Source organism: Aquarana catesbeiana, linkage group LG13 (assembly GCF_042186555.1).
Source record: "Aquarana catesbeiana isolate 2022-GZ linkage group LG13, ASM4218655v1, whole genome shotgun sequence".
NCBI lineage: Eukaryota > Metazoa > Chordata > Amphibia > Anura > Ranidae > Aquarana > Aquarana catesbeiana.
Window position 1 is genome coordinate 88477666 of NC_133336.1, and position 26236 is coordinate 88503901.

The 26236-nt window shown below is 41.8% G+C and overlaps 1 protein-coding gene across 1 annotated transcript in view; it reads left to right on the top strand.

Moving 5' to 3' along the window:
* Nucleotides 1-26236, top strand: part of ITPKA (inositol-trisphosphate 3-kinase A) — a 148329-nt gene that overhangs the window by 71185 nt on the left and 50908 nt on the right. The window contains exon 2 of the mRNA XM_073609129.1: nucleotides 13192-13282. Within this exon, the coding sequence (XP_073465230.1) occupies nucleotides 13192-13282 (91 nt within the window). The remainder of the gene's footprint in view (nucleotides 1-13191; nucleotides 13283-26236) is intronic.

Sequence of the window (26236 nt, forward strand, 5' to 3'; positions counted from 1 at the left end):
ACATCAGACATAATAGATATGGTAAACACAAGAGCAAATTGTAATAATGAATTAAAGTGTTTGTTCACCAAAGGCAAAAGTCTGCTGAGGCTTGATAGAAAGGGCTGGGACAGTGATAATAATGGGGGATTTTAACTACCCTGAAATTGACCGGAGAAATGGCACTACTGGAACAGTTATGCCCCGTACACACGGTCGGATTTTCCGATGGAAAATGTGTGATAGGACCTTGTTGTCGGAAATTCCGACTGTGTGTAGGCTCCCTCACACATTTTCCATCGGATTTTCCGACACACAAAGTTTGAGAGCAGGATATAAAATTTTCAGACAACAAAATCCGTTGTCGGAAATTCCGATCGTGTGTACACAAATCCGACGGACAAAGTGCCACGCATGCTCAGAATAAATAAAGAGATGAAAGCTATTGGCCACTGCCCCGTTTATAGTCCCGACGTACGTGTTTTACATTACCGCGTTCAGAACGATCGGATTTTCCAAAAACTTTGTGTGACAGTGTGTATGCAAGACAAGTTTGAGCCAACATCTGTCGGAAAAAATCCTAGGATTTTGTTGTCGGAATGTCCGATCAATGTCAGACCATGTGTACGGGGCATAAAAGTGCAAATATGTATAAATCTAAGACAATTTTATGGTACAGCAGTTCATAGAGTCCCCAACGAGAAATGATGCTCTGCTGGACCTGTTAATCTCTAACCACGCTGAGCTTATTACTAATGTTTGTATTAAAGAACATCTGGGTAGCAGTGACCATAACATGATTTCATTTAATGTTAGCCGTAACCAACAAACACATACTGAAAAGATAAAAACACTTAACTTTAGGAGAGCAAGCTTTCCCAGGCTGCTCTCCAAGACTTAGATTGGGAGGGAATATTAGCATCAATGGACACAGAACAGAAATGGGAATTCTTCAAAAGGACTGTATGTGAACTCACTGCAAAGTATATTCCCATGGGCAATAAGTTTAAAAGGTTTCATTTTTAGCCTATGTGGCTCTCGGCCAAAGCTATAAATAATAAGGAAATGGTTTTTAAAAATTGAAAAAGGAAGAAGCACTATCCTCATTTAAATGTTACAAAGAATATAACAGAATATGTAGAAAGGAAATCAAAGCTGCAAAAATTCAAAGCGAACGACAGATTGCAAAAGAAAGTAGGACAAACCCCAAAAATTCTTCAAAGATATTAATAGTGAAAAAGTCAGGTATGAGCATGTAGGCCCTTTACAAAATAATCTAGAGTGGGTGACTGGGGACAACGAGAAGGCATATTTATTAATTACCTACTTCAGCTCTGTCTACACAAAGGAGCATGGGGGGGGGGCTCAATTCCATAATGGGGATCATATTGTCACAGCCCCAAATGAACCATTATGGCTCAAAATTAATATGGTCCACACATATATTTAGAATGAAAGTGGATAAGGCACCTGGACCAGATGGCATACACCCATGTGTCCTAAAAGAGTTGAGCTCTGTTATTTTATATATTAAGCCAGTGGATATAATTTTATATATATATATATATATGTATGTATATATATATATATATATATATATAGCGTTTGACACAGTTCCCCACACATGGCTAATGTGTAATGTAAAATCTACAGGCTTGGAAAAATCAGTTTGTAAATGGACAGAAAACTGGCTAAAAGATCGCATTCAGAGAGTAGTGGTTAATGATTCTTAACTCTAACTGGTCTAAGGTTATTAATGGTGTACCCCAAGGTTCAGTGTTGGGACCCTTACTTTTTAATATATTTTTAATATATTTATAAAAGATAAAGGGTCTGGGATTAAAAGTACTATTTCACTGTTTGCAGATGACACCAAGCTATGTAGGGAAATAACATCCTTTCAGGAGGTCTCTTACTTACAAGCCAACCTCAGTGCACTGTTTAATTGTGCAAATATGTGGCAAATGAGGTATAATGTTGATAAATGCATGTTTCTTACATACTAGGGGGAGTACAACTGGGGGAATCAATGGTGAAAGATCTAGGTGTTCTGGTAGAGCATAGGCTTAACAATGGCAAACAATGGCAAGCTGCTATTTCCAAAGTGAGCAAAATCCCTTCTTGTATTAAGAGAGGTATGGACTCCACAGAGAGAGAGATATCATTTTGCCCCTGTACAAATCATTAGTAAGACCTCATCTAGAATATACAGTTCACTTTTGGGCACTAGTTCACAAAAAGGATATTGGGGAACTGAGGAAGGGCAACCAAACTGATAAGAGGCATGGAGGAGCTCAGCTATGAGAAAAGATTATCTGAACTGAATTTATTCTCTCTCGAGAAGAGGAGATTAAGGGGGAATATGATCAATATGTATAAATACATAAGCTGTCCATAGTGAATTTGGTGTAGAGTTATTCACTTTGGGGTCATCCTAGAGGACTAGGGGACACTTTTTACCTCTGAAGGAAAAGAGATTTATAACGGAAAGGTTTCTTCACAGTAAGAGCTGTGAAAATGTGGAATAGACTCTCTCAAGAGCTGGTTCTGGATAGCTCAGTAGATTGTTTTAAAAAAGGTCCAAATTCTTTCATAGATGCACATAATAGAACTGGATACTAACATTTATAGGTAAAGTTGATCCAGGGAATGTCTGATTGCCTCTTGGGTGATCAGGAATGAATTTTTGTACCCTGATGGAGCAAATTGGATCATGCTTTATTGTTTTTGTTTTGCCTTCCTCTTGATCAATTTTGGGTATAGGATTGTGTATATAGGATTGTATAAAAAAAGTTTTCCCTTCTGTTGGTTGAACCGGATGGACGTGTGAATTTTTTTCAACCAGACTAACTATGTAATAAAGGAGAAGATCAGATACTGTGAACATGCAAAAGGGGTGATTGGAGACTGAAGATAAATACAGGAGATGTGTCAAACACAGGGCCCATGGGCCTAATCCAGCACCCAGGCCATTTTCTGTGGCCATCGCACTCAGGGCCTTTTTTTAAGCCAGAACTTGGCAGAACTTCATCCAGCCACCTCCAACTCTCACCCTCCGCTCCCTGCTCACCACTGTCACTTGTAAACACAGAAGCCTTCTGTATTTACAAGGACCGCTTTCCTCTTACAGATCCCTGGCTGCCCTGCACTCATGGTGGGGACGAGGGAGGTGCAGTGTGGGATGGGACATTACGTGGTAAGCTGCACTGTGATCCTCATCTGTGTCTGGTGCACAGATGCCAACCAGGCGGAATCGCTTACACTGCCAGGGTACTAGAGCCGGACCAGCTAGGTGAGATGCAAGGAAACTTTTGGTGGAGGGGGTGAAATAAGGCCTATGGAGGAAGAGCAGCAGAGGTGGGGGATGGGGGAGAGTGGTGCAGAGGTCAGAGCTGAGGAGGGGTGGAAGTGAGATGTGGACAGCCTGTGAAAGAGAACTGAACCCTGCACATAGCACACCCCTAAACCCTGTACTCTGTAGCACACTCCTCAACTCTGCACTCTTCACTTGGCCCACCCCAAAACTCAGCACTCTGTATGTAGCTCACCCCTGAAACTGCAATCTCTGTATAGGGCACCACTAAACTCTGCACATAATGCACTCCTAGTATTTATTGCCCTTTTAAGATCCTCCCACTGTTGGTGCAATTTAACCACACCCACAGTTTGATGCGGTTCGGCAGGGGGGGGAATGTGTTTGAATTCCTGCACCTATTCTTTGAGAAAAAAGCCCTGTATAAATGTATTTGGTCTTGGGCTTAATGTACACGGGACGTTTTTACAACCTCTCCTGAACAATTTAACTTGACAGATAGTAACCCACGTTTGAAATGTTCGCTTTTTCGCGGTTACATGGCGTGTTTTGCCATGTTTGCGTTTAGAAGCGTTTGGGAAAAAAATATATATATATTTTTTTTAAATAGCCAAAAATGAAAAACGCCTGTAAACAAAATGCGGCTAAACATGAGTTACCGCATTTAGCCACGTTTAGAAGCGTTTGGCGCTTGAAATGCCTCTAAACTCAGTGTCTGAACTCATTTTTTGGGCTTTCAAAAAAAGGCCTCTAAACTCAACTGCCTAGAAACGACTATAAACGACTCTGTGTACACGTACTGATAAGATAACATAGAGGAGAGTTCAGGAGCAGTTGAAAAAAATGCCCAACTGCTCCTAAACATCTGGCAGTAGTGTACATGAGGCCTTACTGATACAACTGGTCCTTTTAAAGGCAACCATAATACTGATTCGGCCTGTGATGAAATTGGGTTTGACACCCCTGGTCTAGAGACATGCTACATAAAAACGCTAGCTCACTGTCATTATAGGCTCTTTACAAATGAATGCTTCCACGGCTGATTGCAAAGGGTGGCGTGTGGCCCTCGGGCTGCAGGTTGAGTACCAGAGCTCTAGAGAGTAGTATTCCAAGACTGCATTTTGTGTGGCTTCTGTCCACTGAATTCTTATCCAACCAGTAAGTCCATGCACTCCACCTTCTGTAAGCTGCCTGTAAAACATAATGCTCCAGACCCCCACTGATTAAAACATGTAAGGACAACCACATTTCGCAATGCAATGGTACATGGTTGGCTTGCAGTACATGTCCACTTTCAGCTAGCTTAGGTATGAGGGGGATCAGAGAAGTTTACATAAAAACATTTTAGATTATACAGTACTTGCAAAAAAATACAAATAAATTATTGAACGAATTTTGATTGTATGAATAGCTGGGCTAAATTATTTCTTGTTTTAATATTTACCATGACTCTTGATTTAAGTAAGTGCATCCTATGCGAGTTCTCAGAACTTTGCCTAATCTCAAATGAGTGTTAGCTGACACAGATTTTACCCAGACCTAGATTTCTGGTTCCATTGGGAACTGCATTAATTTATTTCATCTATTTCCCCCACTATTTTAAATCCTGACAATAGAGAGCCATAATTACAATGCTTGATTAATAGGACAACAGAATTGGCGGAGACCTATTTAGGCTATAGACTCTAGGGGAAAGTTATATATTAAAAGGTCAGTTGTCTCCCAAAGACAGAGAACCCACACGCGATGGTGAGGAAGAGGAGCAGCTCATCTGCCTCTGTAGTTTTATAGAATTGGTAGTTTAAAAAATGGATACTGAACGGGAGGTTGAGATGATAGATCCTGGGGTCATGGACATGAGTGTGATGCAAAGCCTCGAAAATAAGGTAAACTGGTATATGTTTTCCTCATGACTATTCTAGTGGGAAAATGTCAAGTTCTGGACAACTATTGGTGTTTCATATAATTGACTATTACCCATAATCCATTAGCCACTGATGTTTTAATTGGTCAGGACTAGAGTAACATAAGAATGAAAGCATTTGTATAGGATATAGATATACGTTTTGTCATTTTGTTAGAGAATAAATATGTGGTTGTACATAGCGGGCATAGGTCAGCTATTTTAGACATCATTTTAGCTATCTTATATCAGTTCTATGGTTTCCGTTGCATGGAGAGGAAAGAAAGCTTTAGAAAGGTAGTGGCAACTAAGGATAGAACTTAACTCACTCTGTATATTTGCTCACTAATGAGCAAATAAGAACCATAGAAAATGTATCTAAGAACATTATTACATGTACATAATATTACACCAATTTTATACAGATGGATAGATAGATATATCTATCTCTATATCGATCGATCGATAGAGTCTGCAAGCCATGTGCTATGCCAATTTTGAGATTCTGCGTGACATTACCAGAGCCCCAGGAGGGGGTGCAGGTGGTGTGTGTGGTTGTAGGCAATGCTGTATCCTGGCCTAGGCCAACAAGGCCCAGGCCTAGGGCAGCACTTTGCAGGGGGGCAGCACGGAAAGAGTCCCCCCCCGGCTTGCGCTACACTGTTAATGTAGCGCCAGTCTTTTAGGGCGAACAGGGCTGAGAGGCAAATTAGTCTAATGCCCCCAAGAAACCGGCCGCACTGCTTCCGACATGCGGCAACCGGCATTCTGCAACTGTGGGGGGGACTGCCGCTTCTAATTTTGACTGTCCTATCATCCTGGACCACAAACCTTCCTCACCGTGCTATATGTTCTCTGCTGCACCATTGGCATGGATATATCTTCTTAGTCCTCTCCATAAAATTTTCAGAAATTTGTGCTTAAAGTAGAACTATAGGCAACACTTTTTTTTTTTTTTTTTTCATTTTGCATAGAATAAGGGAGGGTTATAGCCCCTGTCAGTTTATTTTTTACCATCCCTGTCCCATTGCAGAGATTTCCCTTCACTTCCTGCCCCATGGCCAATCAAAAAGTAATCTATGCAAATTAAGGGAATCCATTGCCCCCCCCAGGCCCTCAGAACTAGTGTCCACACTCAAAAATTTCAGGGGTGTGGCCTTGACAGGAAGGGGTGGGTCATATTTAAATTAGGGGGTGCACGAGCTTAGTCAGGCCTAGGGTAGCACAAAACCTAAATACACTACTGGTTGTAGGGAGTAGGTTTTATGCATCTTATCTGAAGGCACTTTGTTACCCCTTTACTTTACGGGTTCCCGCATTGCACCTGAATCACACAGTGGTTCACACTGAGATCTGCGAACAACTGCGGGTGTCAGTGTAAAGTTAATGACACCCCCAGATTGGTCAGCAGATCACAGTGCGAACTGTGAAATGGTGTAGGAATCAGATCGCATAAGTGTGAACACCCATGTGATCCGATTCCAGTGTGGACCAAAAAAAGGGTCCTGCACCATTTTGGTGCGGATGTGATGCGATTTCAGCCATACAGTTTGTATGGCTGAAATCACATCGCATGTGATCTGAACACCAATGCGGTGTGAATCACGTGCAATGTCTGGCATCGCACTAGTGTGAACCGGGCCTGAGGCTCCGTTCACACTGCTGCAACTTGGGATCCAAATTGGGAGTCCTCAAGTTGTGTGACGTGAACTCGCATGTTAGTCAATGAGAGCTGTCTTAAAGTGTTACTAAACCCAGGACCCTACATTTACTATATCTGGTCTCCCACAGTACACAGAAAATGGAAATGCAATAGTTTTAGTAAATATAAGCTGCTAAATACCTTTTCTCATCAGCAGTATATAGCAGTCTTGTGACTTGTATCAGTGCATGGTTAAAGCTTGTAGGAGTTTTCATTTTCCCCTGATCCTCTATCTGGACAGTGCTGATTAGCCCTGTGCTGATCACATGCTCTCTCCCAAGAAAAAAAAAAACTCTCTCTCAATACACACCAAACTGAGCATGTGCAGTCTGACTCCTAATGCTCTGTTTTATCAGTAGATGGGTTGGAGTCAGTTAAAGTGGGGTTCCACTCAAATTTTTAACTTAATCTTACCCCCTTCAGTTAATTGCATAGATGTTCAAATGCCGCACGAAATTTTTTTTTTACCGCTGTAATTACCTTTATATTGTACTTTATTGTGGCACTTCCTGTCTCTCCTCCCATGGGAGTAGGCGTGTTTATTGCCTTTCCCCGGCGCCGCACTGTCTCCTGGGAGCTTAGTGTCAGGCTTCCCAAGATTCAGTGCGGAAACAATGATCATGCGTGTGAACAAGCTGTGAATGAACAGCACTCACTGCATCCAGGAAATCAATGCTTGTGGGCTTCACATGCCCACAAGCAAGATGGAAACAGCCAGCATCACATTTTTTAAGTTATTCTTTAGTACGAAAACAGACAGGGTCGGAAATATTACACCCAAACTGTGAGTATTATTTTGGGGTTAGCAAAGTGTCTTAATGACCTAAAAAAAAAAAAAAAAAGATTGGTCGCCGGACTCCCGCTTTAGAGGAGGAGGTTAAGAGGGACAGGATCACACAGCCTTTATACACAATGCATATGATTAACCCCTTAGGTTCCACAGTGGGTATAACAAGCATACTTTACTGCATATACAGACTGATTTTACTGTTGTGGGCTAAGTAACCCTTTAATTAGAACTACTGAAGCACTAGAAAAAGGTTCCTGTACTACTTCAAGGTGACTTCTATCCGACTTGTGCCCATAGACTTTAATGGAAGTCGCCTCCAAGTCGGATCCTTATCCAAATTGATGTGATTTGGATCTGGCATTACAGGAAGATTACCCAGGCATTTCCAGAAAGTCTCTTGAAGTCGCTTCAAAGTCTCTTCAAGTAGTATTCAAATTGCCAGCAAATCGCAAGGAAGTTGCCTGACAAAGTTGCACCGTAATTCACATGACTTTCTGGTCACTGTAGTGTGAACCGAGCCTTAACACCTACCTTCTCGGAAATGTTAGCGTTTACTTAAAGTGTTCATGTCACTAGGAGGGCACTCCAACCCACACACAACTAGAAGGGTCAGTCTACAGTGGCACTTGTAGCTTTTCAAGAGAGTTAAAAGATTGCCCCCCAAAACAGGTAAAGTATTCCTATTATTCCTTTATAAGATGGCCTTATTTCACTTTTCTAACACTATCGACAGGGTCACTTTATTGTCAAAGCGATTTATAATAACCGAAGGACTCCGACTCCGGCTTGTTGCACAGATTGTCTTAGATTTGTCATACTTACGCTCAGTAATTATTTCTGTTTATTCTTGCCAGAAGTAAACTGTGTGCTGGAAATGTGCAACAAGTTGCATTAGAGCCTTCTGAATTCATGTTTGTGTTCACATGGATGTTTTTTACAAGTATCCATTTCAACCTTGAAATAAAACCAAAGAGATGAGAAATAGGGCAGCTGCCATTGCTAGTTTTGCTAGTTTTTATATATGCAGATTACAGGACTAATCCCCTACCTAAAGAGACATTGCTTGGAACCAATATGAAGAAGATGAATTGAGACGTCGGAGACTTTACTAGCCATGTACGTTTTTTTTTTTTTTAGGTCGGTAACCCAATGGGTAGTCAAAAAAGAATTGATGTTGGCAGCATTAGATCTTGCATCTTTACGAAGAAAATCAGCAAAAACATCTACCTTGTATCATGTTCATCTTTAAAGTGGAACTCTAGCCAAAACTTTTTTGTTGCACATAGAATGGGACACCGTTAGAATTTCTGTCAGGTTGGTATGGCTGACTTTGCCATGGCCATTTGAGTAAGGACATTACTTCTTGGAATCAATCTGCCCATAGCTCAGGCACGCAGGCAGGGTGGTGTGCTTAGCTAAGAAAGTCCCCCTCTCCAAATCAAAGAAAAAAATGCCAATGAGGACTCCTGGCATATATGATGTTATTTAGGCCAGAAACCAGGAAGCAACTGGAGAAATTGAAAAAAAAAGGTTAAAGCAAGTAAAGACTAGTAGCATGAGTATTAAAATAGTTAATGATGATTTAAGAGAGTATTTCTCTGCTTTAATGACTTGGGTTCCCCATGTTAAAGATCGCTGAATGAGAAGCAGGATTGATCTGCAACACCAGCAGTATGGGTGTACCATCTTTATAATTACAGCTTCTCACAAAAGTGAGTACACCCCTCACATTTTTGTATATATCTTATTATATCTTTTCATGTGACAACACTGAAGAAATTACACTCACGTGTTTACACACCATGTAAACACGTGAGTGTACAGCTTGTATAACAGTGTAAATTTGCTGTCCCCTCAAAATAACTCAACACACAGCCATTAATGTCTAAACCGCTGGCAACAAAATTGAGTACACCCCTAAGTGAAAATGTCCAAATTGGGCCCAATTAGCCATTTTCCCTCCCCGTTGTCATGTGATTCATTTAGTGTTTCAAGGTCTCAGGTGTGAATGGGGAGCAGGTTTGTTAAATTTGGTGCTATTGCTCTCACTCTCTCATACTGGGCACCTCATGGCAAAGAACTCTCTGAGAATCTGAAAAAAAGAATTGTTGCTCTACATAAAGATGGCCTAGGCTATAAGAAGATTGCCAAGACCCAGAAACTGACCAAGACCATACAGCGGTTTAGCAGGACAGGTTCCACTCGGAACAGGCCTCGCCATGGTCGACCAAAGAAGTAGAGTGCACATGCTCAGCATCATATCCAGAGGTTGTCTTTGGGAAATAGATGTATTTTTGCTGCCAGCATTGCTGCAGAGGTTGAAGGGGTGGGGGCCCAGCCTGTCAGTGTCCAGACCATACGCCGCACACTGCATCAAATTGGTCTGCATAGCTGTCATCCCAGAAGAAAGCCTCTTCTAAAGATGATGCACAAGAAAGCTCGCAAACAGTTTGCTGAAGACAACCAGGTGAGGAGTACAAAGACAAGTGTGTCTTGCCTACAGTCAAGCATGGTGGTGGGACTGTCATGGTCTGGGGCTGCATGAGTGCTTCCGGCACTGGAGAGCTACAGTTCATTGAAGGAACCATGAATGCCAACATGCACTGTGACATACTGAAGCAGAGCATAATTCCCTCCCTTCGGAGACTGGGCCGCAGGGCAGTATTCCAAAATAACGACCCCAAACACACCTCCAAGACGACCACTGCCTTGCTAAAGAAGCTGAGGGTAAAGGTGATGGACTGGCCAAGCATGTCTCCAGACCTTAACCCATTTGAGCATCTGATCTGTGGGGCATCCTCAAACTGAAGGTGGAGGAGCTCAAAGTCTCTAACATCCACCAGCTCCGTGATGTCATGAAAGAGGACTCCAGTGCCAACCTGTGACGCTCTCGTGAACTCCATGCCCAAGAGGGTTAAGGCAGTGCTGGAAAATAATGGTGGCCACACAAAATATTGACACTTTGGTCCCAATTTGGGTATTTTCACTTAGGGGTGTACTGACTTTTGTTGCCAGCGTTTTAGACATTATTGGCTGTGTGTTGAGTTATTTTGAGGGGACAGCAAACTTACACTGTTATACAAGCTGTACACTCTCTACTTTACATTGTAGCAAAGTGTCATTTCTTCAGTGTTGTCACATGAAAAGATATAATAAAATATTTACAAAAATGTGAGGGGTGTACTCACTTTTGGGAGATACTATATATATACTTATACATCAAAGGTTCCCATAATTGTCACCTCACTTCATTTCCCTTTTTTATGTATATTGGGCCTGACCTGTGGCTATAGCAGGTTTCTCTGTTTAATGTAATATATGCAACTGGCAATATATTATTGCATTGTAATGCATGTACTGGAAACTAGAAATTATTCAAATAAAATTTGTGCATTGGAGATTTGATAATTTCAAAGAGTCCCTGTCACTAGAATAAAACATTTCACCAAAAATCTTACTGCAAGATTATATGTGCATTTAACATTATTTTGTATATGCAATTTACCTGTAAAGGCATCTCTTGTGTAGCCCCCCCCCCCCACAAAAGCCCTGAGATTGCTTCTGGATGCTTCCATTTTGGATGGTATGCCAGGAGCCCAACAGACTCAGAATTGTTGCTCAAGTAGCACTCTATAGCATTTACCTTCCCCTGTTACTGCATAAAAGGTTATGTAAGGAGTTAGGGGAAGGGAGTGAAGGAGCTAGGCCAGCACAGACAGTGATGAAACACTCCTAGAACAGGAGAGAGCTGTGACATGCAAGATGGAAGGGGGTTGTGATAGGAGATTGATTCTTCCCGGAGTTGTCAAGTATTATAGGATAGTTCAGATGCACATTGCAAGTGAATCAGAAATTGTTTATGGAGAGGAAAAACCCCACTAGTAAGCATTTCTGTGCTTTTATATGCATTTTTTAAGTTGGTGGCAGGGTCTCTATAACAAAACTGTCTTATGGCCCGTACACACGATCAGAAAATCGTGGGTAAGAAAAATACCGTTTTTGAATCAATCGTACGATAATCTGATCGTTAATACATAGCTTTCGGGGCCCGATTACAATGCATGCAAAATTATCCGATGGGACGAGCCTGAAAATGTTTTTCATACTATACAGATCGAACGGTTTTCGTTTAATCAGTACTGTTGTCATTCGAAAATACACTACAATACTTTCATCACTTCCAAATTTTATTCTGTCGTACGAGAATTTTCGTAACTTTAGTAAACTCTTTATTTTCGATATGAGACTAGCATGCAGAAAAAAAAAAACATGATTATTGGTCCAATAATCTCATTGTGTATACGAGGCATTAGGCTCTGGACCATGCTACACTCTCTCGGTCGATAGACAAATCTATAGAGTAGGCAATTGTTAGTCTCTGTCTTTTATTGATGTCTGTTTCCCTACTAGGGACATTTACCCCCTATTTGCCCTCGTGACCATTGTCTCTGGTACATTAAAGTCATTGTATAGTCTCGTTTTTTATTTTTTATTTTTTACCATAAAAATAACAAACATGTTATACTTACCTGCTCTGTTGCAGTGGTTTTGCACAGAGCAGCCCGGATCCTCCTCTTCTCAGGTCCCTCTTCTGTGATCCTATGGGGGGGCACCCGAGCCGAGTCACAGCTCCCTGTGTCCACTCAGACATGGAGCTGCGGCCCAGCCCCGCCTCCTCTCTCTCCTGATTGGCTGACTGACTTTGCACAGACAGCAGCAGGAGCCAATGCTGTGTCTCAGACAATCAGGAGGGAAAGTCTTGTAAGGCCGAGAGGCTTGTGGACATCAGCGAGGGGGCCCAGCTATGTATTAGGGGGGCTAAGGGGGCTTGCTGCACACAGAAGGCTTTTTATCTTCATGCATAATGCATGAAGATAAAAAACCTTCTGACTTTACAACCGTTTACAACCACTTTAAGTAATGAGAAATGCCATATAGTAGTTGTACAGGAACAGGGGAAAGGTGAATTCTTCAGATGCGATGACCTGTTTTATTGAGACCTGTCCAAGAGACTTTGCCTCTCTTTGAAGAGTTTTCTTCTCACTTCCTGCTGTGTCTTTGGGACAGTAAAAAACTGAAATCTCCCTGAAGGAACACAATTGGCCAAAAAAAAAAAAAAAAGATTGACAGGGGTCTTTACCACTCCATTCAAAACTAATAAAACAACAGGAATCATATACACTTTAATGGTTTAATGCACATTCTTTCCAATAGAAAATATAAACTGGAAAATCGATTTTCACACATTCCCTTTTATTATAAGACCTGTGTAATTAAAATAAATGCTTTTTAATTTTGAGCCAACTCTTTTCATATTAAACCAGGAGGTATTAACTCGTTTTTCATTTCACCACAAATCCAATAATCGTACCTTTTCTACCGGGTGATGTGTAGGAGAATCTCACACGTGTTGCCAACTTCCGGAACATTTACATATTTACCAGAGACTGTAACTTGTCGATTTATGTTTTTTTTTAACTATTGTTTTTCTGTTTTTCCTGCAGAATAAATCATGGCAGAAGCTTAGAACTATTGTGAACATTCCTATTATCAGCCCGTTTAAAAGGCGTTGGGTGCAGCTTGCTGGTCATAACGGTAAGAAAGCTGTAGATACACAAGCAGTCATGATTTTATTTTGAATGAGTTATTCTTTATGATGGAAAAACACTTGTTTTCCTAGATATTGAAACTTCTGGTGATAGATTGTTGAAAAATAGACCCTAAAGCATTTGGTACATTGTGTGTTGTAGACTGCATGCATATATTTCGTGACACTGTGTAAATAAAAGTAAGTAAAAGTGACAAAGGGTTCACACAATGCAGAGTGCAGGGCTCCAGAATATAGATTTTTTTTTTTTCTTCAGATTTCTCTGGGTTTTATAAATCCTGGACTGGGTTCCAGAGTTTGGAGGATTCAAAGAGCTTTGGGAGGGAACAAGCCTCCAACCCAGTGTCCAAGTCTTGCCAGAGACCGGAAGGCTGTGTGTGCAGGTGCTCACAGCCATTATAATCTTATGTTTGGCATAGTCCATGGCTCCCATTATGAGACTGATGTGCTTCACTCATGAAACAGTACTTTATGCTGTAGACAGGAGTTTCCTTGTCTAGAAGACTGACAGTCAAAACGACTGAGCGAACCTAGAGTTCTGAGAGGACTGAGAAGGACCCTGAAGGTGGGGAGAGCTGAGAGAGACACGTAAGCCCAGAGGTGCTGTGAGAAAGAGTCTGAGGGAAGAACCAAAGACCAAGGTTTGGGGCCTAAGCGGTGGTACTGCCAGAGCAAGCCAGGAAACTGTTTAAGTTTGTGTTTAACCACCTGCTGACCGCAGTACGTATATATACATTGCGGCTTGCCAGAGGTTTTCCCGAGAGTTATGGCTGAAGCTATCCGCTATAGCCCCGGTATTTTTTTTTCAACTGGCAGCTGGCTTTCTCATGAAAGCGGTCCGAACGGCTGTTTAGCCGCTGGATCGCTTTCCGAAGCAGCGGGAGGGGCCCTCCACCCCGATGCTCACTGGTATTTCTCGGGCTTACTGTTTTTTTCGGTGCGCCAGAGAAACGATCCAACAGGTCAGGCGGCTGGCCATAAAGGTTACCTACTAATGGTAGAGGAGAGATTTGGGGTCTTATTGACCCCAGATCTCTCCAAAAAGACCTGTCATCCTTTATTTCTAATACAAGGGATGTTTACATTCCTTGTAATAGGAATAAAAGTGATAAAAAAAAATTTAAGGGACAGTGTAACAATAAAAAATAAAATAAATAAGGAGAAAATTATTTTTAAGTGCCCCCATCCCTCCATGCTCGTGCGCATAAGCTAATGCATACGTCAGTCGTGCACGCATATAAAAGGTGTTCGCACCACACGTGTGAGGTATCACCGCAAACGTTGGAGTGAGAGCGATTCATTTTAGCACAAGACCTCCTCTGTAACTCTAAACAGACACCCTGTAAAAATATTTAAAAGGTCGACTATCGAGATTTTTAAGTATCGTAACTTATGACATGTTAGGTATCTATTTACCCAGTGTAACATCATCTTTCATATTGTACAAAAAAGAGTGGGCTATATTTTATGTTTTTGGATTTTTTAAAATTCATTAAAGTGTATTTTTTTCCCCCAAAAAAAATTGTGTTTAAAAAACAGCTGCGCAAAGCATAAGCACATAGCTTGGATCATTAAATATTGCAATGATCACTATTTTATTCTCTAGGGCAGTGATGGCGAACCTTGGCACCCCAGATGGTTTTAGAACTACATTTCCCATGATGCTCAACTACACTGCAGAGTGCATGAGCAGCATGGGAAATGTAGTTCCAAAACATCTGGGGTGCCAAGGTTAAAAAATTTATATATAATGTTTGGGGATTCTAAGTAATTTTCTAGCAAAAAAATACTGATTTAAACTTGTAAACAAAAAGTGACAGAAATGGCTTGGTCTTCAAGTGGTTTAGTGATGGTGGAATTCCCTGCAAGGGAACTTCTATCCATTTGCGTGGAACGGTTTATTTTCTTAATGGTTTCTTGCCAGGCATGGACTTATTGAGTTAGATTCCCAAATCGTGCTTTCAGCCCTATCTCTTCATTCTACTCCGCTGAGGTACGCACACCACAGCCAACGTTTTATGACTCATTTATACCATGCAGGCCACGGTGTGAAGCCTGTTCCATCAGAATCGGCGACCCGTCAGATTAGGTCATGGAAGTGACATTCCATCTGCGATGTATTCCACCGCTACCGGGTTTGCTAAAATGACAGAACACCTACAGTCAGAAGAAGCGGCAGCGAACATCTTACTACACCCAGCTATGTCTTGAATTTTACAGTAATTTTAGCAATAAAGTGAGCGTATAAATAAATATAGTATGTTGACATCATTGATGCTGTTTGGATGTTAAATTTTGAAAGAAGCTGGATGCCAGCTTTAGGAAGGAGGCGGAGGCCACGTTGGTACACCCCTCACTGCTCAGCACTAAACCTTTAGGCTTTCAAAATTAAACATCCTAACAGCATCACAGATATCAATATACTATATTTATATATGCTCAGTTTATTGCTAAAATTACTGTGCAATTCAAGACGTAGCTGGGTGTAGTAAGATGTCCACTGCCTTCTTCTGACTGCAGGTGTTCTGTCAGATTAGCAAACATGGTAGGGGTAGAACGCATGCGCAGATGACGGAACGTCACTTCCGTTACCTAATCGAATTGGTCGCCGATTCTGATGGAACACCTACATTGCCCCATCGTGTTCTCTCTTCTTAATGCAACAAAGAGAGCTTTGTTTTTATAGGAAACCCAGTAATTTGACATTTACAGGTCACCTGACTCTGCTCTCCTCCCATTATGTTCATTCATTCATTTTCATTCCAGTCTGTCAACTTCAGTGAAAGCCACTGTGCTTCAATAAAGCGTTTGGGCACTTTTACAGGCATTAAGGGCTTGGGCATTCATTTCATTAGCCAGAATAATAATTGATTCTGGCCACTGAAATGAATTAATGATCAAGCACTAAACGTACCTAGCGTTTACACACGTTAAACATTTTTTCTGCCAAAACTCTGCTGCTCCTGGACACACTGACAGTGGGTTTTTTTTTCTGGCTCAAAAAGCGCCTGCCACAAAACGATGCTAAAAATCTTGTGTGCATGGACACATAGGATAACATGCAAGGGCAATTACAGGCAGGAAAAAAAATGCCAGGCACCCCTAGGAGCAGCTGCAAAAAGTCCAGTGTGCATGAGGCTTCCTAATGAATAGTATAAACCACAATCCCAACAAAAGATTTTTAGCAAATTTCTCATATAAGTGCAATTTCTCCACTAAGCGCTTCTGAGTAGCCGTTCTTTGCTATAACCTTTAATTATATTTTATTTAATTTGTATAAAAAATACATTGCACAATGACACAAACAGAACAAAATATTACAAACACTAAAATCATATAAATACCTTCCCTGCAAGGCATGTTTTTATAGCTCTAGTCTTGTTAGTCTTGATAATTGCTTTGCCTGAGTTCTCGGGTCATCCACTGCTAAGGTTGCCAGCACACATATTGAGGGAAGAGTGTAGTTTGCTACCATTTGCCTCATATTAAAGAGGAGGTCCAGGTTCCTTCAGTAAAAATTAAACGTCAGCAGCTACAAGTACTGTAGCTGCTGACTTTTATTATTACTACACTTGCGTGTCCAGGAATACAGTGATTTCAGCACCCCAGATGATTTTTCTATTGGCTCTTGGGTGCTGCCGCCACCATTGCTTCTAAGGGAAACCGGCAGCGAAGCCCTGCGGCTTCACAGTCGTTTCCCTACTGCGCATGCGCAAATCACGCTGCACTTACCCAATGGCCTGGTGGTGGGAGGAGGAGGAAGGCTGAACTTCATAAGTGGAAGCTGGTACCTGTCAAAACCGGGTACTCACCCCCCTCCCCCCCCAGGTGCTAAATGTGACACCAGAGGGGGAGAAGAGACAGATAAGCAGAGCTTCCCCTTTTTGGGTGGCTTTAAGAAGCCCTTTTATGACTGACACACCACTGATGGCAAAGTATTTGGGAGGAAGGTTTTGAACTAGGTAACCTAATTGTGGAGCCTGCAGATCTGGTCTTGTTGCATGTGTGCCTGTTCAGGCTGTCATATCCTGGTACTTGTATTGCTGAAGCTACCATCTCTGGCAGGGACACTCTAGACCATGTGGTCCTGGATTAATTTATTCCTGAATAGGAACACCCTTAGAGGGGGCATGGCCGGTATACCATTGCTAAGGTTAAACTAAATACACCTTTGTAATACCCTCTCTCCCCTCCCACTTCCATTCATGCTGTGCACTCAGCTTTGCAATCCATGGCTGAATACAAATTATTAGGTGCTGTTCCCCACTGAATCCAATAGGGATTACTTTTTCACATGAGGCTGGGCAGGTTTGAACAGCTTTTTGCCCTTAATAAATTAAATTATCATTATAAAAACTGCATTTTGTATTTACTCTGGTTTTCTTTGTGTAATAATAAAATTTGTTTGTTGATCTGAATCATGTAAGTGTGAAAAATATGTAAAAAATAAAAAATTAGGAAGCAAATACTTTTTCACAGGACTGTATACATTGTATGAGCTAGTGATAATGCCATGATAATACAAGGCACACATACATTATGAGGTCATCCCTGGACCAAAGGTCCCCTCTTACTCAGATTCCCCCCGATACAGGTTAGTGTACAATGGGGCCCAGGCAGCGTTCATTGCTGTCCCCTGCTTCTGAAGGTAGTGTTGGTCTTCAAACAGAAACACATTGGGGTTGATTTACTAAAACTGGAGAATGCAAAATCTGATGCAGCTGTGCATGGTAGCCAATCAGCTTCTAACCTCCTCTTGTTCAATAAAGCTTTGACAAAAAAAAAAAAATCAGCCACATTATGTGTTATAAGCAATTACAGCAATGTAAGCAAGAATGAATTATGGCCAAGTTCAGAAATTTCCAGTTCATTAGGAAACTTCCTCATGATTTCCAGGCCCTTTTTGTGCTGTATGAACAAATAAAGGGCTAAGGCTTAATGTACACGGGTTGTTTTTGCAACCTCTCCTGACGATTTAACCTGGCAGATAGTAACCCCCACAATTAAAATGTTTTGCCGCATTTGCGTTTAGATATATGTACACAATAATTCTGCGCTACCTAAAAGGGGGGATGGGAAGCAGCTAACACAACCAACAAGTGTAAAAATTGCAAGAAGACAAAATAAGTGTAGCGCTAAGGGAAGGGATAAAAAATGTAGTCTAAGAACTGGCAGTTCAAAGTTCAAGGGCTGACAGAAACATCCTTGGAGAGAAGATGGAATATAAAGTCCTCTGGAACAAGTCTCAACCAGGGTACAAATCCTCTGTGGAAGAAGCCCACACACTACCAATGAAAATGAAGAGGCTTACCAGACTTGGTGGACCCGACAAGGCATACGCCAGGTAGGGTCAATCAGGCTTAGGTGGTGCTGGGCTGGAGTAAGTTATGAAGAGCAGGGATGGTGGAATGACTTCCACCAAACGTGGTCAGGCCCAAAGGTCGTGTCCCTCGAATCCGTGTTGGAAGAAACAACGACAGCAGCAAATGGAGGAAGAGAAGGATAGGCCAGATAGTGTACATCCGTTTAAATGACAATTTATTAAAATTAAAGTATACACTCACATGGAAAGTGTCTAAAAAACAGCGCTGTGAAGAAGTGGCGACAGTGGGGTCCTACCCGACGCGTTTCGTCTGCATAGACGTCATTTAGCGTTTGCGTTTTAGAAGCGTTTGGAAAATATATATATATATATATATATATATATATATATATATATATAATTTTTTTTTTTTTTTTTTCCAAAATAGCCAAATATGAAAAATGCCTGTAAACGAAACATGAGTTACCGCGTTTCAGTTCAGCAACCTGCTTGCCCCTGTTCTTTTTTGGTTTAAAATTACCATACTATATTTTTTATTTTTTTTTTTACTTTTTTATTCTGTGACCTAGTTTTTTGACCTATGCTTTGATGATATACTGTATCTCTTCCTGTGTTAAATCTTCCACTGATGAATGAACTGATTGTGGAATATTCGTTTCCCTCACCTAACTATATGCTTGTGAGTTCAAAAAACTTTTTTCTCCTGTTCAAATTTATGATCTTTTTTTTGTCTTCTGTATTTCTACGGAATGTCTCATTGTGTGTTGTTATATCTTCACTTGCTTGTTCAAAAACATCCAATCCCTTAAATTCTTTTAATCTGTCATTCAGTTCCTTTATTTCCTTATCAATATGTACACATTTTCCTTATTATATCCCTGCATTATATTCTTTCTGCATTCTTCTTGAACATTTTATTGAACAAAATCCAGCCAACGTGTTTTGGGGGAAGGCCTCTCTTTTTTTTCCGTGTTATTAAACCCCAAACCAAAAATGTAATATATTGCAGCTTACCAATCATTAGATGTGGTGGCTGCGTTTGTTTTTCTTTCTTTTTTTTTTTTTTTTAATTTTCAGCCAATGGCTGAGAGCACTGACTGAGAAGTTCTGGCGGGGAGCCTGTCCCCCTCTCAGAACACAATAGGTCAGCAGGGGAGATCGCTGTACTACCATCACATAGTTAGTACAGTGGCTCCTACCTGGGCTGTCAGTTTTTTTTTTTAGTTTTTTTTTTTTTAGTTTTTTTTTTTATGTTAAACAAAACTAGTGTGTATGAGGCTTAACTCTATACCAGTGGTGGCCCGCCCATAGGGGGCGCAGGGGTGCCGCCCCCCCCCCCCCCAAAGCTACTTATCATGAAAAATATATATATATACTGGCCCTTTAAGTGTGTGCGGGATCCCGGACACACAGGTGTATGAAAAACATGACGTGCTGCAATCACTGGGGGGAAAAAAAAATGAAAGAAAAATAATGGCCCTTTAAGTGTGTGCAGGGCGCTGGACACACAGCTGCTATGGGAAGCATGACGTGTTTGCAATCATGTGATTGCAAACAAGATGCTCTATTGGCTTTCTTTAGAAAGTCTTCTGGGCACTGAGCGCTGCGCCATGAACACTCCCTCTATAGCATTGTTCCCTGCTGTGGTGTGTGATTGGCGGGTCCTGTGCCTTCACTTCCAGTTTTTCTCGCTCATCTCGGCCATCTGAAGGTGGATTAAAAGTGACTTGTGTGAGAGCTGTGAGTAAGAGGGGGGACATCTGATGTAAAGAAGGGCTCTGACAGTGGCATCTAATGTAAAGAAGGGCTCTGTGGTGACATCTGATGTAAAGGAGGACTCTAATGGGGACATTTATTGTAAAGGGGCTCTGATGGGGACATCTAATGTAAAGGAGGACTCTGGTGACATTTAATGTAAAGGGGGGTTCTGATGGAGACAGCTAATGTAAAGGGGGTCTCTGATGGGGACATTTATTGTAAAGGGGCTCTGATGGGGACATCTAATGTAAAGGAGGACTCTGCTGAGATTTAATGTAAAGGGGGGTTCTGATGTGGACATCTAATGTAAAGGGCGTCTCTGATGGGGACATCTAATGTAAAGGAGGACTCTGATAGTGACATCTGCTGTAAAGGGGGACTCTGATTGGGACATCTGCTGTAAAGGGGGACTCTGATGATGACATCTAATGTAAAGGAGGACTCTGATGGGTACATCTAATGTAAAAGTGGACTCTGATGGGGACATCTACTGTAAAAGGGCGCTCTGATGGTAGCATCTAATGTAAAGGAGGACTCTGATGGGGACATCTGATGTAAAGGAGGACTCTGGGGACATCTAAAGTAAAGGGGGACATCTGATGTAAAGGAGGACTCTGGTGGGGACACCTGATGTAAAGAGGGACTCTGATGAGGACACCTGATTTATAGGAGGATGCTGCTGGGGACACCTGTTGTAAAGGGGGACTCTGATTGGGACACCGGATGTATAGGGGGACTCTGAGGACACCTGATGTATAGGAGATGCTGATGTGGACACCTGTTGTAAAGGGGGACTCTGGGACACCGGACGTAAAAGGGGGCTCTGATCAGGACACCTTATGATAAGTGGTTTTATTTTCTTTTACTTGAAATGTGGATGTGATTGGCCTACTGTGATTAGCACAGTGAGGCTGCATTTGATGGGCACAGTTTTATCTAGCGGCAATGATACATAATCACCTGATAAATGGCTATTTACAGTCCTGCATTACTAACGGTTTAATTTCTCAGTTTGTTTGCGCCCCCCCAAAAAATTTTGAGCACCAGCCACCACTGCTCTATACCTAAAAGAGGGTTATCTGTTGAGCAGTGTGTTCACTGTGATTAGAAAGGCAGCAGCCTAAGACCACAAAGAATTCATTTCTCACCATGCTTCTATTGCGAAGTGACCTCTTGAAAAAAGAAGTAACCTATTGAATCCATGCAAACCGCTCCCCAACTTCTGTAATTGCAGCATATAAAACACTCACTAAATCCTGACTCTGGTGACATCGTCTCACTGATTGCACTTCAACTGGAATAGGTGCCCCTCCGTCCTTGGCACAAACTGCTCTAGACACACACACATTTGGTGCGTCCTATTCTCGGGTTCTAGTCTTATTTATGATGGTTCCCTTAGCAGTCCTGGCCTGGACACAATGGCCTTGTCCTGAAAACCCACCTATTGAGTGGCCACTTTGTTTGCTGCCCTAACAGCACTGGTGTCACACAGGAGCACTTCCTCATTCCAGACTCTCCTCTTTGTCTACTAAATCCAACTTTTCAGAGTCTTTCACTAGGCTACTTGTTCTGAGCTATCTACTGCCAGAACTGGCTCTCCCAGTGTAATTTACTGCCGTTTCATAGTAACAGTGTTTCTGTCACTATATGTACAAAAGTCGTTTTCTGTGTAATCTCTAAATTCTTTGCCAACAAACTTTTGGTTTTAAAAAGATTACAGGGATTTTAGCAATTTGTTGCAGATTACAACCTGTATCTGTTTTTACATAATAGTTACATAGTAGGTGAGGTTGAAAAAAGACACAAGTCCATCAAGTCCAACCTATGTGTGTGAATTTATGTCAGTATTACATTGTATATCCCTGTAGGTTGTGGTCGTTCAGGTGCTTATCTAATAGTTTTTTTAAATTATCGATGCTCCCCGCTGAAACCACCGTCTGTGGAAGAGTATTCCACATCCTTACAGCTCTTTACACTAAAGAACCCTCTACGCAGTTTAAGGTTACACCGCTTTTCTTCTAATTTTATTTTCCTCGGGATATCAAAGACGCATGTGGACTCTTTACCTGCCTTCTTGTCTGCAGTCTGTAGATTAGGGTTTCCCTACAGAAAGCCCTGTGCAGAGGGTAAATTAATCTACATTCTTCCATCGACTGCTAGATATTGACACTGTGAGACAGCTCTGGTACCTACTAATGATTGGGAACCAGTGAGAGTGAGTTCCAATTGTATGATCACATGTGAACTACAACATAGAGATCACGTTCAAACTGAAAGTTGATTCCCAAAAGCTTTAGAGGGAACCTGACACAGCATTTTCTCCTGAAAAAGGAAGTTTTTCAGCCCCTGGGTTTTATTTTTTTACTTCTGCATCTCACAGCAAGGCTATTAATGTTGACATGTGGATCTTGAAATGGAGAATAAAGATCTTGCAAACAAGAAAAAAAATTAATTTAAAGAGGATCTTCAGTCTTTACAAAAAAAAATAAAATTAAAAGTCAGCAGCTCCAAATGCTTTAACTGCTGGAAAAAAAAGACACTTGACTTTCCAAGGATCCAGGGCCGTCCTCACCCAGGCCGGTTCTTTGCCATTCTTTGGGTCCCCAGTGCTGGCATGTTTACGAAGGGAAGCCTGCTGTGATTCCTTGCAAATGCACAGCCGGCTTCCCACTGTGTATGCGTGAGCCGTGCTGCACTTTGTGAATGGTCCCACAGCTTCTTGGGACGTGTGATATGTCCCAGAAGGTTGCAGGCGGTAGGGGAGGGGGAGCAGAAGTAGGCAGCGAGTACCTGCTAAAACTAGGTACCCCCTCTCTTCCCACCCCCCCAAAAAAATACAACTCCAAAAGTGGGAGAGCAAGGTGGAAGGAGGTGTTAAAGTGGAACTTCCCTTTTAGGGTGAAGTTCCAGTTTGAGTACAGGCAGAATCCACAAATTGCAATAGTAAAAGTCAAATCACTGCATCTTTACGGAGTTCAGTGCTATATATCACTTTTTTTTTTTATTCATTTTTTTACCTGTTTATTCTGCCAGTGAAAGTGCTAATGATCTCCATCCTATATAAGGGTGACCATTCTGTAAGGTGCCTGTGGAATTATCCACAGATTTGTCACCCTTTTCTCATAACCTCTGTACCTTAGAAATATGTGTTCTCTTCCTCTGGCTGGCCATTTTTATATCAGGCCAATCACAGCCAAACTTGCTTCTCTTCTGTAGTACAAGAGTATTGGACCTGATGATGTCATCACTGGAAGTTTTGGTGCCATCTTATCCCTGCTACACTGAAGGAGCAGACAGAGTGGTCATGTGACCTCTTGTGAAAACCTCTGAAAAAAAGATAATACTGTCCAGATAACACACTAATATGTAAGCATAATAAGATCTTGTTATGCCTTCACTATACTTTAATGATGCCTTCCTCTTTCAGTCCGCACACCACCTCTACAAAACTGTACAAGCTGTATTCACTAATTGCAAGCTATTTTTCTCGATATGCATCACTGTCACACATTTTAAATGTTCATTTGGGCGTGTAAAGGTTAATTCTGCAGAAAAAGTAGAATAATTGTAAGGGTGTTACCCTAACTGCTGCTACTGTGCTAATATGAACACGTTGTACTAGGACAAATGTTTGATTAAAACATACCTGGCATTTGTTAAGTTCATTTTTACATGGACTGGACATATCCCAGGTGCCAGGTATATAATGTACTAAATTCCAGGTGGTGTCTAATTTTTTTGAGCTTCTAAAAATGTTGCAAATTAAATTACACATTCTTGCTCCCTTAAACTAAAAATAGAATTATAGCCAAAACTTTTCTTTTCAATTTGGATAGAGTAAGGGAGGGTTATAACCACACACACACACACACTTTCCTTTCTTTTTATCTGTGTTCCTTCTGGGAGATTTCTCTTCACTTCCAGTGCCATAGCTGAAAAAGGAAATTAGAGGAAATCCCTCTAAAGCCGTGGTCTGCAATTTGCGGCCTCTTGCTTGACTTTATCCGGCCCTTGGGGCGATATTCCTCCCACTGACACCAAAAATGGGCCACTATTCTTCCCCCTAGTTTTAAAGATGGGGGACTGTTTACTACCACTGACGTCAGGACAAATTCTACTCCCACTGGCCACAGTCCGACCCCCCCCCCCTGTAGTCTGAAGGACAGAAAACTGTCCCTTTGTATAGAAAGTTTGGAGACCCCTGCTCTAAAGTCAAGAGATCCCCGGGATCTCTAAATTTGTCCCCCAGTGAAGTGAAGTTGTCTCCCAGTATCAGTAGATTAATCTTCTCATTGGAAGATTCCCCCTTTATTCCTGTTCTGGGGACAACCCCAAATGTTTTTTTCTCTACTTTTGAAGATAACAGTAAACATGACAAATAGAGGGGGTGAATCTCCCTAACAGGGAAACAGACAGCAATAAAAACCTGGTATTCTAATCCCTTGCTGCCACATCCAAAGCCGAAAAAAATTGTGTTTTTTTTACACTTTAACTGGTCACAGATCTAAGGTGTGTAAAACATTTGTGATTGACAACCAGGCGTAGGAAAGGGGTCTGCAAGTATTTCTTAGATCCTCAAAGTGGATGAGCCCCTTGACCCTGGGCGTGTTGTCTCCATAGTCCTCGACTCCTGCTTGACTTTACAGAGCTAAACCCTTGTCCCATTCCAGAGCTCCTGTTGTCTGCTGAGACTTTGGTATTTGAATTTTAAAGGTGGGTTAACTTTTAGAATGGAAAGGACTTTAATTCAGAGAAGGAAACCGTGATGTGTATGCTCTCCGATTACACCAGAAATAATCAGAAGTATAATTATTGTATACTGAAAGATTCAGTTTAATGGTTCAATCTACCCAAAAATGATATTTTAGTATTTGGTAAAGGTTGGGAAATTAAATAACCTTGTGGTTAATAAAATCTTCTGTGGACCCTTGTGATACGATAGCTTCACCGGATTTCCTCCAACCTAATGCTGCCAGGTGAATGTACCTGCTTCTGCTATATCTGTAATTTAGTTCAGATTATGGAAAATGAAATAGGTGGGGTGGAAACACCCCAAGGTAGGTAGGAGCACCCAAATGTGCAAGGTGGGTACAAACAGAACCAGAAACCGTTACAGGGAGATCTGGAATTGTCTAGAGTTAGGCCCCGTACACACAAACAGAACGTCAGGAGACATTTGCCGGATTAAAAAAAAAAACGGCTGACTTTCTGCCCGAGTGTATGTCTTTCTGACAGAAGCCAGTCCTTCGGCCAGCTTCTGTCAGAAGTGCATGCTGGAAAACCAGCAGCCGACCGACTCCTGATCAGCTCTCTCAGCCAATGGCAGAGTGCTGATCAGAGTTTTCTGGCGGGGAGGGCATCCCCCATGTCAGAACACAACAGCACAGCGGGGGGAGATCGCTGAACTAACCTCGCATGGAGGGGGGTTGGCTAGAAACCAGAACACCAAGCATACACTGGGAGAATATGCTTACTTCATGTATCATGCAAGGCTATAAATTGTGCTTCTTTTAAAGTGGTTGTAAAGGCTGAAGGTTTTTTTTTACCTTCATGCATTCTATGCATGAAGTTAAAGCGGAGTTCCACCCAAAAGTAGAACTTCCACTCATTTGTTCCCCCCCCCCCCCCTCCGGTGCCACATTTGACACCTTTCAGGGGGGAGCGGATACCTGTCTTTGAAAGGTATCCTGTCTCCACTTCTGGGAGACTGGGCTGCTGCAAACTACGTCAGCAGCTCAGCTCCTTCCCCCGCCACCGGGCCAGTAGGAGGGCGCAGCAATGCCTCGTGCATGCGCAGTAGGGACCTGGCGTGAATCCATAATGCTTCATTACTGGGTTCCCTTACCGGCAATGGCGGCGG